This window comes from Lonchura striata, chromosome 1, assembly GCF_050655825.1.
Source record: "Lonchura striata isolate lonStrDom1 chromosome 1, ASM5065582v1, whole genome shotgun sequence".
In the NCBI taxonomy this organism is placed as follows: Eukaryota; Metazoa; Chordata; class Aves; order Passeriformes; family Estrildidae; genus Lonchura; species Lonchura striata.
The window spans coordinates 68,691,934-68,707,572 of record NC_140703.1 but is presented as its reverse complement, the minus strand read 5'-3'; the positions used below and the strand labels follow the sequence as shown (position 1 = coordinate 68,707,572).

Genomic DNA, 15,639 nt, shown 5'->3' with positions numbered 1-15,639 from the left:
GAAAGCAAGTTTTGGTTCTCATCTTGCATCTCCTAATCTACTTTTCAATATATTATTGATAAGTTTCTGTGTGGCACTCTGCTAGTTATGAATCCCATTTGTTAATGGGGTAAAACTCATTCACCTCTAAAAGTACAGCCAACTCCACCCCTTTCAGAGTACTCTTCCAGTACCCTCTGGGAAATGGATGGGGACTGATCCAGTACCCTCACACTGCTTACAGTCTGAACAAAGCAAGCAGAGATGGTGACACGCTGACCCAGCAAAACTCGGTGAAAGTCTTGTGAGGGATTGATGGATCTAGGGTTTTCATCCAGGCTGTTAACTGGAGGTTTCAAACTGGGTCATATTAGCTAGGCTTAGATTTTTTGGTATTGCTAACCCAACTATTAGTATTAAAATTATTAGTCATTACTTGAGGCACTGTAGAAAAAAATGTGTGACTTGGTTTTGCACTAGATGTGTGTCTGCCTGCATATGGGCTTACAGACAGATATCAGCATCTATCTGCACACATAATTTCCTTACTGCTAATGAACTGACACTTGACCAACAGTGGATCCTGCCCCCAGCTTACATCAATAAAAGAAGTGATGTAGAGACGCGAAATACATAAATCTTTCATATACTGAAAGTAATATACATTACACGATCAAGGTACTATACAAATATAATTTCCACAGCTCTGTGCAGAACAGGTTGGAAGACTGTGAAAGAGGAGCAGAGGTCATTCACCACAGACTGACCATCCATGCAACAAGCTGCAGGAAGAAAAGTTACAACTTTGAAACTCCCCACCATGCAGCTTCGCTAAAGCCTCAGCATCACTGGCTGGCTTTGGCAGTCCCAGACAGATTACAGTTTACAAGAGGGAATGTTAAATAGCACCATGACAGGTAGAAGAGGTGTGTTAATCCACCATATCCTCAATTAATGCTGTTTGAACACTAAATTGGTACTAGCACTGCACTCAAAACATTTTCAAATAAACTTATAGGGAAATAAATTACTCTTTCTTTCCATTCAATCCAGACCATACACTGGGTACACAGAATGACATAATATCCTTCCTGAAATCAGAGCTGCAGTGAGGACCAGTATCCTTCAAACATGACCAGTTCCTGAGACTGCCTTGCAAACAACCACATTTTCCTAATTGCCACAGAAACTATCTTTTTCATCTTTTTAAACCAGGCCAAAGAATTATGCATTGTTTTCTTTATAAATGCAATAAAATTTCATCACTATATTCTGTACTTCTGCCAGAGTTTGACAGCCACAGATCTAAAGAATCTTACTGGAAAGCAGCACACAAATATTGTCACTCCATTTAACTGCTGCTGGTCAAAACCTCACACCAAGTGCTGTGATATCTGCCAGATATGAAAATGAATGGTGTTATCCCTATCCCTGCCTCTAGTTAGCAGAATCAAACACCTTTTTGCAAGCGGTCCAGAAAGTGGCTTTTATCATAAGGATTTTTTTTTTTTCAATATGACATTTTTCTGCATGTAGGACCACATCCACTTTGGAAACCAGTGCTCTTGAAAATGGGAATCCATACAAAATCATGATCAATACAAAACTATGTATTGATTTGGTTTATAATCCAGAAAAATCGGCACACTTGGTTAGGGCTTTTATCTTTGCATTAGCCATTGTGAAGATGATTTTAAATTGTGTGTACAGGCCAAAGTATTTGTTCTGAGGCCAATCTGCATTTAGCTTTAGTGCCATAGACAGACATTCAGAATAAACCAAACTGATACATTTGTAGTAACTGCTTAGATAACCACTTAAGCAGCTGCGGAAAGCCAAGACAATTATTTTTAAGGATATGTGACAGATTTTCTAGTACCCTGACAGTTACACACACTTGTTTCCAAAGATATTATCCCAGTGGCCTTCATCCAGTTGCACTGGACTTCTGCTTCAATTTTGATTGGGTGACCATCTACTCTTCTTTTGTGGGTTGCTATGGGCAGGTTTGATCTGTAGCAATCAGAGCAGATGGACTGATGCCAGTAACTACTCAGTCAGACAAGACGAAGTTCAGCACCTAAGATGCCACAGTAGTTTATGATTAAAAGGTAATTTTGTTAAATCGCTAATCATGCACTAGCATTTGTCTCCTGGCGGTCGGTGCATGTGTGTATGTGTGGAAACAGAGGGTATGAGTGACTATTTCAAACCCTGTCTCTAGCCAGATAAATTTGGAATAGAGACAAGAAACGAGCCTGAAACATGAGGCATTAAAACCTGTACTCTTACGAAAGGGCAGACCGGCAGACCCTGCGCCAGCGCCGGGCTACGGAGCGCTCCTGCCAGCAACTCACCTTGCTGAATTTTCGTCACCAGCTGGTGCCGGGCGAGAATCCTGCTGGTCCTGTAGGGAGGGCGCCGGGCGGGCGGATCGCAGCGCCAGAAGAGCTCCTGGCCCTCGGGGGACACCGCGTTCAGGTAGAAACAGGCGGTGCCCGCCGCCCGGGGCACCTGCTTCAGCATCGCCGCTGCCCGGGGCTGGCCCCGATCGGAACCAGGGCGAGGAGAGCAGGGAGGCTAAAGCCCCAGGGAGCTGCGAGGAGCGAGCGCTTTAAATGCAAAAGGAGTGCCAAGAGCTACTACGGCTCGGCATTCCGGCTCTCTCCCACATGATCCGCGCGGGCCAATCGCTCCCAGCGCAGCCTGTGGAGCGGGACAGCCAGCCTGCCCCAGCCCCGCACAGCCCGCCCCAGCCCCGCACACAGCCCGCCCCAGCCCCGCACAGCCCGCCCCAGCCCCGCACAGCCCGCCCCAGCCCCGCACACAGCCTGCCCCAGCCCCGCACACAGCCTGCCCCAGCCCCGCACAGCCTGCCCCAGCCCCGCACACAGCCTGCCCCAGCCCGGCACAGCCTGCCCCAGCCCCGCACAGCCTGCCCCAGCCCCGCACAGCCCGCCCCAGCCCCGCACACAGCCTGCCCCAGCCCCGCACAGCCTGCCCCAGCCCCGCACAGCCCGCCCCAGCCCCGCACACAGCCTGCCCCAGCCCGGCACAGCCTGCCCCAGCCCCGCACAGCCCGCCCCAGCCCCGCACAGCCTGCCCCAGCCCCGCACAGCCCGCCCCAGCCCCGCACAGCCTGCCCCAGCCCCGCACAGCCCGCCCCAGCCCCGCACAGCCTGCCCCAGCCCCGCACACAGCCTCTGCCCCAGTCCCAACCTGTCCCAGTTCAGCCCCGCACAGCCTGTCCCAGCCCCAGCCTGTCCCGGCAGCTCCCCGGCTGGCCGGAGTTTACCCAAGCACGGAGGGGCTGCACCGAGCCGCTTCAGAAAGCAAAGAAGAAATAGTTGAAGTCGTTCTAAAATGAGTGTTTCAGAGTACTCAGAGCTGCCGAAACGCTTTTTCTCCTCTGCTCTACGCTGCCCAGCTGTTGACTCATCTCTGGAGATGATGCCCTCGCTTACTTTTCTAAAAATCATACCCCTGTTTGCCAAGAAAAAGTCCGTTTACGGAAGGGCAGTCTGAATCTCCAAAAACCGCATGGTACAAGGAGCACTGGAACAAGCAAAGCCCTTGGGATGAAAAAAATTCAACAACACCTAGCAGCAGTCACTCAGCAGTAAACAAAACCCAAGAGTCCCTAACATTAATGCTACCAAGAACTAGTCACAGCCTGGAAGAGGGAAAGGGGATGGAGATTTTCTCTGTTATTCAGGTTCCTTGCCATAACACCTTTTTTTGTTGTTGTTGTTGGTTTTTCTCAACAGACAGAGGATCATGTGTTTTCGTTCTATCCTCACATACCAACCACTAAGTTAGCAGAAGATGCTATTTCTTTAATTAATCATATGGAAACAGAACATTGCCATTTTTATCAGCAGGAGGGCAGCAAATCTGAGTGAAAATATACTGAAAATGCCTTCCTAAGTGAAATAACTTTTCATTATATTTTTAAATACCAATATTTTGGATTAATACACCCCTAGTGTGTGCTGATTTCTAAGAATTTTGGGAAATTAGTGATTTCTAAGAATCCCAGCTCAGGAATGATGCTGCCATCTCCTTGCCCCTTCCCATGAGACCAGTGTCAAACTGGGGCCTGGCAGCTAACAGCACTGTCGGAGTGGCTGCAAGCCCCAGGCAGCAAGGGCTCAACCCCCATCCCAACCCATGGGGGATCTTGACCTCTGGAAACTCTACCTGGACATCTATATCTGCACTGGCATTATTGTCTGTGTTCCGTTTTCCAGACTTGAGGCCAACAATATCTCACAACATGCCATGGTACAATGGAGCTCTCCTCGCAATCCGTGCCTCACAGGTGCTGACCAGGGCAGGGCCATCAAGTGGCACTGCCTGGGACCTGCCTCTTCATAGAGGACAAGGCAGATATAGTCACCTAAACATGAGAGGGAGAAGGACAGCTCTTGTTCACAACTATTCATTACAATTTTGCTCCATGCAAACCCCCTTAGGGCACATTTTTACTGCGATGCAATCTGTTTGCATTACACCTTACGAATTTTATTCCTCATCAATGTGAGACTTGTGCAGTGCCATAAAATGGAGAAATATAATTCCAGATACTAGAAATTTAAAATGAATCCTGTAGACTGGAAGTCTTTATTACCTGTTATTACCATTAACAGCACCTGCAAGTGCTGTACATGCTGCCTTTTGCTCCAGGTATGCCTGCATGGTCTTCTCTGAGGCTCTAAGCAGAGACTTCAAACTCAAGAGCAAAGACATGGCACCACTACCATCTATACTCCCAAACAGGACTGGGCACTGGCACCCAGGCAGTAGGACTAACCAGTCTCCTCTCTGCCTTGCTGTGCAAAGAGGAAAGGCAGGATTGCTTCACGGGTGTGAGCAGACAGAGCCTGAACAGCAGGGAAGAGATGGCTCCCATTCCTACCCCAGCCTGCCAAGCCAGTGTGTCAGTCACTCTGCTCCCATTTTTCAGGAATAAATATCCCAGAGACCCCGAAATGTCAATGGCAGGCACAGTGTTTATCCAAAGAGACATTACTTCCATGCAGGGAAATTTTTATTTGCTTAATCTACAGTTCTTTGATCGAATTCTATTTTAAAAATTCTATTGCTAATGCAAAGCAAGTATTACAATTTGATACCACTCTGCTTAAATAGTCAGGATTTCTTCTGTTGGAAAATGTATTGACTTTTTCAGCTAATGGCATTCTGCATTCTTCCTTGCAATACTTCCAAAGTCTAGGAAGCAGTTTAAGAGAAATGTAATGCTTCAAAAGCCAGTCCAAAGAAACAACCATGGCAAGAGCCTAAGTAAGGTGGATATACTAGTGGACACATCCACTAAGGGCTCAGCAAGCCCAGTTTAAGGGCTCAGCAAGCCCAGTTATATGTTTGTAGCAGACAGCAGAGCACCAGCCTCAGTGCCTCCGTGCTGCCTGTCCTTCCCATGCCCCACCAGAGCTGCCCTGCCAGCTTCCCAGCAGCTCATCTCAGAGGTCACAAAGGACAGAATAAGAAGCCTCTGTTGCTGAATGATGACTTTCCTCTCAGATACGAGGGTCCAAACATAACTTCAGAGCCAGAGGGTTGCCTCAGGCTCGGTGCTGATGAGTGCTGCTTGTGCTGAGGCTGAATTCTTTGGCTTCAGTCCAGTACTTGCATAGTAGTCAAATAAAACAAGAAACAACAAGCGTTAGCTGGTCTTGTTTGAAAGCTCCTGTGCTTGAAGTTGTGCATGGCGAAAGATAGAAGTAGCCCTCCTTGCATACTTTTAAAATTACTGTATCCTTGTTTGGTGACTGCCTTGACACTCACTGTTTTCAAAAATATGTCATTCAGATGAGGAAATTCCATTGGACACCAACCTCTCAGACAAGAACTACTAGAGAAGTCTAAGCTGTTATATAACAGCACTAATTAATATTTCAGTCTCAGTCTACAGACTGTTTCTGGAATAGTTAATAGAGCAACACTGAACTTAATGCGAATGCATCTCATAAAAGCACTTCAAAATGCACTTCCTCGTGCATTTTACAAGCACTATGAGGGAGCTCCAGCATACACCTGAAATTGCTGCCAGTCTTGACAGAAGCACAACCCATGAGATGAAAACCCAACCTCATGCTTTCACTTTGTGACTGATCTATAGGCAGGAAAGGAGATTCCTTCATAAAACTATGTCTGGAATTAGTAGGGTTTTTTAAAAATGGATCAGAAATGTCCACAAATATCTATAGTGCAATAATCCCATGATGACAACCAGTGACTTGATAGATACTGAAATACTATGGGATATCAGGAATCTTTAGTTAAAGGCTTATTCATATAGCACAGTGCTTTTGATGACTGCATGGACTTTGTATAACTGGCACAGTCAGCTCAAGGAGTCATACTCTTCTCTGTATGCATTCACAGGCAGAACTGCAACACTTCATTTCTGTTAATTGATGTTAATGTCCCTCTGACACCTTTTCTCCCTGAAATGGCATTTGGTGTGAGAAAGGAGTAAACTATTGGCAGGAAAAGTTGCCCCAGGGCTGCTCATAGATACTGCAGTACCTCAAGCAGTACATGAGATCTGCTTCCCTTTCACTGTGAGTGAGGTGCTGACATCAGCTGGAGAAAACAACACAATGTATTCTAGAAATGCTAAAATATATTTGATGACAAACTACTTCAACAATCTACTTATGACTGGCTTTTCTGGGCAAGACAACAGTGTGAGTTTGTACACACCACCTTAGCCTTAGAGTATTATTCCAGGAGGCAGTGCTACAGTGGGGTACTTGAGGATAAAATTGAGATGAACATCAATCTCCCATCTGCATTATGAATATAAATACAAAATATAACTATAACTAACTATAACTATAACTATAACTATAACTATAACTATAACTATAACTATAACTATAACTATAACTATAACTATAACTATTAAATATAAATATAAATATAAATATAAATATAAATATAAATATAAATATAAATATAAATATAAATATAACTGACTTTATAGTCAAGAGTGCTGATTTACAACTTAGAATGCACACCTCCCAGTGAACTGTGAAATAGGTCTGTGATGTTGTACCTGGTGTGGAGTTCTCCAGGCTTGGATTGAACCTGCTGTTCTCACACAGTAATCAGCCACTCGATCTTCCTGAAGTGACCCATTTCCCTTTTATTGTTAGTTGCACTTATCTCGTTATTTCACATCTAAAATATAATGGCAACTTGACAGCCTCTCTTCCTTAGAAAGTACTGGTTCTATGAGAACAAAACAGTACTTCTATCCACTAGAGGAGCACATTTGTTATTAACATTAGTGACATGTCATTAGAAGAAGCAGGAAACTCTTGTTTTCAAGTCACAGAAGAAAAAACTCAGGCATGTGTTTTCAACTTTCTGATCTCTGGACTCTCTTCTATAATTCTGTGGGTAGAAGAATGGTTCAGTTTGCTGGATTGTAGCCTAACTCCAATACCTTATATATGCAATATATCCTGGATACTGAAGTCCTATCCACATATCCCTATCCTATCCACACATTTTATATTTCTTGCCTGTTTCTGCCTTTAGAGATGCCTGCACAGCAGCTCATGTACTAAGCACAGGCAGTTTCTCCTTTCTCAAATTCAAGAAGAGAAAAAATTCACATGCGGGGAGCCCAAAGCCATGTTTAGGATGAAGCTGTTACTGCTTTCTATGTTTTGAATCTTATCTCTGGGACTGGGACTTTTAAAAGCAGTTCATTGCCTGCTGTTTAGGCAAAATATTTTATGTTTGAACACAGACATTTGTTTGAGGGGATTACTACAGGCTGCAAATTTTTCATAGAGGGCATGAAACATCAGGGAGTCTAGAGCAGCCAGAAATGCTCCCCTCTGGCTCAGAGGCACTTTGACTTTCTTCCTGAGGCTGTGCTGGGGCACTGAGGCTCTGCAGCTCATCTGGGGCTGCCAAGAACCAGACTGGGGCAAAAGGAAAATAGTTTATGTAAGATTTCTGCATTGCCAGGAAGTGAGATGGAGACGGCTAATAGCCGCACAGAATTACAACAGAGGATTGTTTCACTGGAGAGCCCAATACTGATGTGTTCTGAAAGAAAGTCAGCTGCCGTGTCAACTGTCTGATAGTGAGTTTTAAAAATGAACACTGCTACACAGGGCTTCTTATGCATGAGAGACAGGCTTACACGCACCCTTGAAGATAAACTTCAAACCAGGAGATGAGGCTTCTGAATAGTATATCATATCCTTTTCTTCCAGTGTCCCTGTTCCAGCATCAGAGGACAATCCATTTGCATTTTAAAACCCGCCTGTTCAGTGGATAGTACTGCTACATAAAATACCTCCTGATTACAAGAACATCCTGGCCACAGCCCAAAAGCAGAATATTAGAAATTATGTGCAGGAGTACAACAGTAGTACATTTAGGGAGCAAAAGGATGGCAGGGAGGTGATTGTCTGACCACCCACCCAGGCAAACTTATGGAAATAAGAACACATGCAAAAAACCAGGAAGATGAGGGTCAAGGCAAGAAAGTGTGATTCATCTCATCAATTCTCCTGTAGAGGTGCTCAGGATGCTAAATAAGCAAAATTAATAGTAACTGATTTGATAAAGGCTCCTCCAAGATCCTCTACCAAGCAATCATAAAGAACCTCAGCTATCATAGATAAAAAGGAAAAGGCGACTTGTGGTTTAATGACAGTGTAAAGACAGGAAACAAAAGTAGTAATAAATAATCTATGTTCACAATGGGATTAGGTTCCCAGAGGATTCATGCAGACATTAGTGTTGGAATCTGTTTTGTCCACTATCCATACATAGGTTTTACAATGGGACTGAATAATCAGTTGGCAAAATATAATGATGATACCAAATTAGTCTGTCAGTCAAACGAGAAATTAGTTGTAAACACTGAAGGTGTTTACTACTAGATTGACTGAGAAGGCCTTAAAATTTAAGCTGATAAATATATGGGACCACAAACACCCTAAAGATAACACAGTACACAGTGATGAGATTTAATGGGGCTGTTATCTCTATGGAAACAGGTCTTGCATAGGTTTATGAAAATCGATTACAAGTTCTCAGTAGGAACAAAAAAACAGCAAAGTGGATTTTAAATTTTTTTGGAAAAGCATTTGAGTGCAGACCAACAAAATACGCTGTTACAAATGTCTGCTCACCATTTGGCAATTGTGAGGTCTTTTCTCACAGTGGATAAAGTTGGGAACAGTAAGTGGGAGTAGGGTCAAAATGAATGAACATAAATAATTCTCCATATATGTATAGCTGACCCCTGGAAATCATTGTTAGACGATACTGTGGTTGCCAGAAGTTGGCAGAACTCAAAAAAGGATAAAATTCCTGGAAGAAATATTCAGCAAGGGCCATTAAGCAGAAAATTTCAGCTTGTGGCTCAGGACCTCCTTAAACCTGTGAATGCAGGTGGGATACACAACAAGTACAAAATCACTCTATACCTATCCAAGCATTCTATTTTTCCAAAAATAGCTGCATCGGCCCACTGGCCAACTGGCCATGATACTGGTGGCCATTTGTGTTGGTCTGACCTGTGGCCACCCCACTGGGGCTGTTCTGAGCAGGAGTGGCCAGTCTGTGTTCTCACCTGAGCTAATCAGATGTACCACCCCACAGCCTATGTAAATGTGGGCTCCTAAGAGCACTGCTAGTGCAGAAATGCATCAAAATAACTGCTCCTGTGGTCTGTGGCTGCAGCCTGTGGAATTACAGTATTTCCCTGGGCACAGCTTCTCCGTGCCCTCCTGTCAACATTTGCTGGTGAAGTGCAAGCTGCTGGTCTGTTGGCCACAAAGTCAGGCTCAGAGGATGCGACCTCTCTGTCCCTTCTGCTCTCCCAAGGGCTTAGAAGAGACCAGAGCCCCTGGATGGTTGGTAAGATCATTGGAAGGGGTCAGTTGTTTCATCCAGTGCCTGACTGCTAATTTAGGCATTATGGTCTCACTCTTGTTCAGTTTTTAAACATTTTTCCTCAGTCAAACCACACCAGCATATGAATAGAGACTCTATTTGGCTTAGCTGAACTCTTCACAAGCCAGGAATAGTGAGCATCCCACACTATGTAAAGTCCCTAAAGAGTGTTGAGTGGCTCTCAACAGTAAATTCAGAAAGAAACACAACAGTTGGGTAATAGAGTTCAAAAGAGGAGACATTTCAGGTGGCAGACATCTGCTAAAGTATTTGGAGAATATTATGGCAGAAATGAGCTAAAAGTAGTTTCCATACCCTTAGTGCAACTCCATATGCTGAATCTATACACAAGTTCCTAAAACTAAACCCACAGGAGCTCTGTAAATATATTTAAGTAGTGGTGGGCTTACACACACCCTAATCTCACAGTCTCACTAACAAAGTGTTTGGATAACACACTGATAACATAAGGAAGTGTTTAGATAAACTTAGTTCCTTGTAGTTATCCAAATACATTGTAAATCCCCACACAGCCCTACTGCTGCTGTCACTCAGTCACAGACAAACATACCTAACTGAGCCTTTGCAGACTTCAGGTAAGGGCTTTGCTATTTATTTTATTTCAAAAGCACTCCAGTATTATCATGATCAAATGGGCAAGAGATGAAATAATCAAGTTTTGATCTGGTTTTGACAGAAGATTTTCCCTCTCTCCATGCTAGAGAACCAATGCCAAAGTCAGATTTCGTAAAAGTTTTTAAAAAGCAACGTGGCAGAACAGAATAATTCTTGGCAACACTATTTCAAATACAGCAGCAGGGGACTGTTGTCTGGGAACATGAAATTCTCCAGGCTCCTTGAAATCAATGAATACTTGTTGCATGATTTCAATCTCTGGCCCAGTAAGGCAGACAGACACGATGGTTAGAGCACAGGACTAGCTGGCAGTGGCTTGCTGGAAGATTTCAGGGAAGTTGTATAACCTATCTCTGTACACCAGTTTCCTGACTGATAACAGTAATATTTGCCTTTCTTACCTATTTTGGTACCTGTGTGTAAAAAAAGAGAAATACAATTTTGTAGGAAGATTAATTTTCCTTACAAGCAATATCAGTCCACTAGAGGCAGACTAAAATCTACTGCAACTGCATGAGCTAAAGAGAAAATAAAAACCCCTTAAAATGGTCTTACACTTGTAGTGGATTCTTTAAGATGAGACACCTATTGCCTAAGCCTACAGATGGCCAGAGATTTCCCAATGTATTATTAAATGCATGTTATCAGATCTTATCAGTTCTGTGTAACAAGGATGTAGGGTTGTACATGTGGCTCTGCAGAGCAGTGTGCACTAACCAATAAGCTGAGTCTGGACTCTAGGGCTGGACTGCTGCCTTGTACTCAGGGAAGTAGCCTGTAGGATACATATAAAGTATTTTGTTCACTGACAGTTGGAATTCCTCCTTATTTATTCTACAGTCCCCAGGCCATGACCACCAGGACAGCCACTAGGTACAGCAAAGCCATCCCTTGTCTGGTTCCTGACCCAGGAAAGATGGGGCTTTTGCTAATGCATGGGGGAAGTTCAGGTTACGGTGGGGTGGCAACTGTTCCTGGAGAGAGATGTCCTCTGCAGAGGCTGGTAACCTAATGAAGCAAACTGAATTAAGCCTCATGGCAGCCACTGTCCCTGGTGCAGAGTGGGGACATCTGGCCTGACACATGGCAATTCTGTGCTGTTGCTGTGAGGGTGAGTGGGGGCAGTGAATACAGCACAGAGCTGAGGTCTGTCCCCATGATGTCTGGGTATGGGCCTGTCCATGCCCTGCAGAACAGGGTGCACATGACATTTTCTTCCCATCACCAGAGCCAGAACAAAGGCCCAGTACAAAAACCACCCTGGATGAGCAAAGAATCTGGTCACTGTCCCAGCCTTCAGGCTGAGCCACCACCTCACAGCAAGTGTGACCAACACACCTGCACACTTATCTGGCTGCATAATATCAGCTCTACTGGTGTCTGATTAGCAACCTCACAAATAAAGAAGCTGAGAGAATATGAGACATGCATGGATCACTTATTCCTTACTCAAAGCTAAAATTTAGCACAATCCACAGCAAGTGTTCTGTATAGCCCCATCTGTTTGGAGCAGAAAGAATGATGCCTATAGCTTTTAATCCCAAATTATTTCTTTCTTCCTATCATAAAATTTAGGAGTATAAGTTACATATATGTATTTTTTTAAATAAACAAAATGATAAAAAGCCCAAACAAATCCCCAGAATAATTCCAGGCAGAGCTTCCACAATAAAACAATAGTGGGACAGTTTACAATATTGATATTTATGAAGTGGACAAGTCCCTGGACAGGATTTTCTGTCTTCTAGCAACCAATTGCTCTATGCATAATATAAGCATTTCATTTTAGACTCCATATTTCTTGCATACTTCTTTTCACTCACATTTTGCCCTGTGTTAAATACACACCATGGAGCTGATGTGTCTCACTGGATAATGCTGCAGGTGGTTGTTTTTTTTAACAGAGTGGAAACTTACCAAGTAGCAGGAGCAGTAGAGAAGAAAGGGCTTTCTGGAGCTCCCTTTTGAGCCACCATGCTGCTCCTTCTGAAAAAGGGCAGGCTGCCTGCAGTTCTCTTTCCCCTTAGCCTGCCTTTGGAGAATGCTTCCAGTGTACAGGAAGGGCCAGAAAAAGTCTAGAACCTTCAGCACTGCAGGGAAGATGAACTATTTTCCAGCAAACATTCCTTCCTTTTCCTCCAGTCCCCAATACAGGTGTACTTCCTTTCTGCCCCAGTTCACACACTCCCTTGCACACCCTCCTTCAGCAGCCACTTACCAAGACTCTTCCTCTGTTGGTTCCCCTTCTGTTCGAAATAGGCACACCAAGAGAGTTGGTTGATAAGTTCCATTCCAGCTATGAATTTCTTTTTACTCTCTCAATTAAAGAGTGATGAAAATATTGCTGTCTACTCTCATGTTTATCCTGGCATCCTATCGCATCCTTCTCACAGGCTTTCTCCCTGTCCCACTGTCTGAATATACAGCTCTGTTTCAAATCAGTCTCACAGTGTTCCTCATTTGTTGTTGTCTACTTAAGGTGTTGCTCCATGTTTATGGAATGTAGTTTTACTGGAAAAATTCCTTGGCCAAAACCTTCAAAAGGAACTACTCATCTTGGGTCTGTTTTCCTTGACACTTGAAAAGCTCTGACTTTTTGGGAAGGTTGGTTTCCTCAGTCTGGACATAAGACCTCTTTGAAGTATCTCAAGTTGGGCAACAAAATATTGCAAAACTGAAATTGCACCTGACCATGAAGAAGGTTTGTCCTGTTTATGTTTGCCAATTTTTTTTGCCTCTTGCTCTATCAGATTTTGACAGGCGAGTGCTGTTCTTAGCTATAAGAACATGAAATTAAGGCAAAAGTGGGTCTGGAAGGAAGTTTCCAGACCATGTGTCTGTCATGGAGTTCTTTTGCTCCAAGCCAAAATTCACTGTATACCCTCTAAGTGCTCAGGATTTGCACATTTGTAGCTGAGTCCGGAAGTGACATTAAAGGACTTTGCATGTACTCTCGGATTGCAAAAGAATGAAGCAGAGATTTGCATATTTCAGTCTTTATTTTTTCTCCTTTTATGTCCTGGAGAGCTTATGACAAATAATATACTCACTGGTTTCTAATATGTTACCAAACATAATAGGTTGGATGATAAATTAAAACCAAATGGAGTTCTGAATGTTTTGCTTTCAAGCCACTAGCAAGCCTGTATTGCTTTAAAAATAAACTTTGTTCCCACTTTGCTCAGACTAGTGGCACTTCACTTTGCTCAGACTAGTTACACAGAGGCAACTCTGACCATGACACCTGGGAATGACATAAAAATAACTTTTTAAAATAGCAATTGTGATGTGAGGGATTACAGGTCTGCAGAACATTTCAAACGGGAAACAGTGTGTTTCACAAGCTTAGGTGTAGCTCATCTAGGAAGTGCACAGTCACATCACAAACCTCCCGTTTACTTTGCTCCTAATTGGCAGTCCTGTTAACCACATCAACAAAGAACTATTTACTGAAACCTGGAAGCTAAGCGGCCATACAACAAACATGGTCATACCAGGTTGTTATACTCTTTCCTAGTCATTCACTAGAAGCTGTTTTGAAAAACATGATACCTAAGCGTGATGGACTTTTGTGCTGACTGAGGACACAGCAAAATAAATATTCATAAATGAAATAATTACCTACTAGGTTGAAAAGTGAATTTCAGAATGCACTTTAAAACACGCATTTTGAATTCTGTATGGCTGCTGCCCCTGTTGCTTAGCTAAGACTATTAGGGGTCACAAGTAAAATCATGCAGCTTTTATTACAATGAATTCAGAATGTCTTATAAAGATGTGTAATTCACAATCTGACTCCCCAGAATAAACTGGAAATGAAGAAATACATTTATGCAAGGCTCAGGTACACTGGCAGGTTACTGTCAGAACATGTTCCTTTAAGTGCATATACAAGTGCCACTGAAGTCTCAGGTGCCTCATCAGCTCCATCTCTTGCTTTGCTGACTTGAGGTACCTTAGAATGAAGCCAGAGATGTTATGAGCAGCAATCTCTAAAATTAAATTCTGCACTGCTAGTGGCTCACTGATTTCCATATCAAAGGCACTTAGGTGGCAGCTGAAGAGATGACTTTTCCCAGTCTGTCACTGCAAGCAGGTCTTTGGTGCTGTCACTTGGCTAGGATTATGGCAAGAAATAAGCACCACCGTAGGGCAATTCATTCCCCTTGTCTCACACATCTATTTCAGGATGACAGGTCTGGCTTTCAGAGGTACCTATTTCTGTCTTGACTGTAAAGGACCTGGTGTAACTAGCTCAATCCTTTCAGAAGGCATCCCCACTAGACTCACTGCTTTCAAGTCAGGGCAGATGCTTTTCACTCAGTATGTTATTTATAACATGAATCAAAATTGTGTGGACATAGCATAAAATATAGCTTGCATTCTGAAGACTAAAAGAAGCCTAAGTGGAAAAGGAATGAATATTTCTTTTCTCGAGTATTTCTGTAAATTGACACCGCTTAGTTGACTTGGCTGCTACATTCCCATTTTGGGATTCAACCTCAATCTGGAGTTCAGGTTGAAGCTATGATACTACAGGACTGGCAGGTACATTAGTGGCTGTGTCACACAACTTGGGAAGCCAAAGAAATGCCAACATGGATTGTATTCACACCTTCATTGGCAAGACGAATCTAAGGATGCTGTCCTTGGGCTAGGAGTCTTTGCCTCTATTATTTCACTAGCAGGGTCTGCATAGAGAATGGCTGAAAACTGTTATGTGCTAAGAAACCCAGGGAAGAATTAAATGTTAACTTCTTTCTACTCATTATTTCCTACTTATGTTATTGTTGAGTGTTTCATCCCTGCAATTGTGTGAACATGTATGTTTTAGTTAGGCATCTACTGGCAAAACTGAGATGAGGCTTCCGGTGTAAAACAATGCCCTCTATTAAAGAAATAAGTCATCAAATAAGGCCATCTATAAATAGAAAGGGTTGTAAAAACAAATAGGGGAAAGCATCTGGTTTGCAGCATCTTTGCACCATTTGCAGTAGCTAAATCTGGAGTCAATTAATGACCTGTTTATTTTCCAAAATTTCAGTAAAATGCCTTGGCAAAAACTTAATC

The 15,639-nt window shown here is 43.3% G+C and overlaps 1 protein-coding gene across 12 annotated transcripts in view; it reads right to left on the bottom strand.

Annotated features, from left to right (window-relative positions):
* STARD13 (StAR related lipid transfer domain containing 13) overlaps positions 1 to 15,639 on the bottom strand; it is a 285,778-nt gene that overhangs the window by 110,875 nt on the left and 159,264 nt on the right. Inside the window, exons 1-2 of one of the 12 annotated variants that reach the window (XM_085579296.1) lie at positions 3,275 to 6,827; positions 2,337 to 2,591 (exon numbers count right to left, since the gene is read on the bottom strand). The exons of 9 other annotated variants lie outside the window; for them this stretch is intronic. In XM_085579296.1, coding sequence (XP_085435422.1) covers positions 2,337 to 2,505 — 169 coding nt within the window. In that variant the 5' untranslated portion in view covers positions 2,506 to 2,591; positions 3,275 to 6,827. Of the gene's footprint in view, positions 1 to 2,336; positions 2,592 to 3,274; positions 6,828 to 12,787; positions 13,413 to 15,639 lie in introns of those variants that run through there. 2 more of the 12 variants (XM_085579292.1, XM_085579299.1) reach the window with 2 other exon arrangements.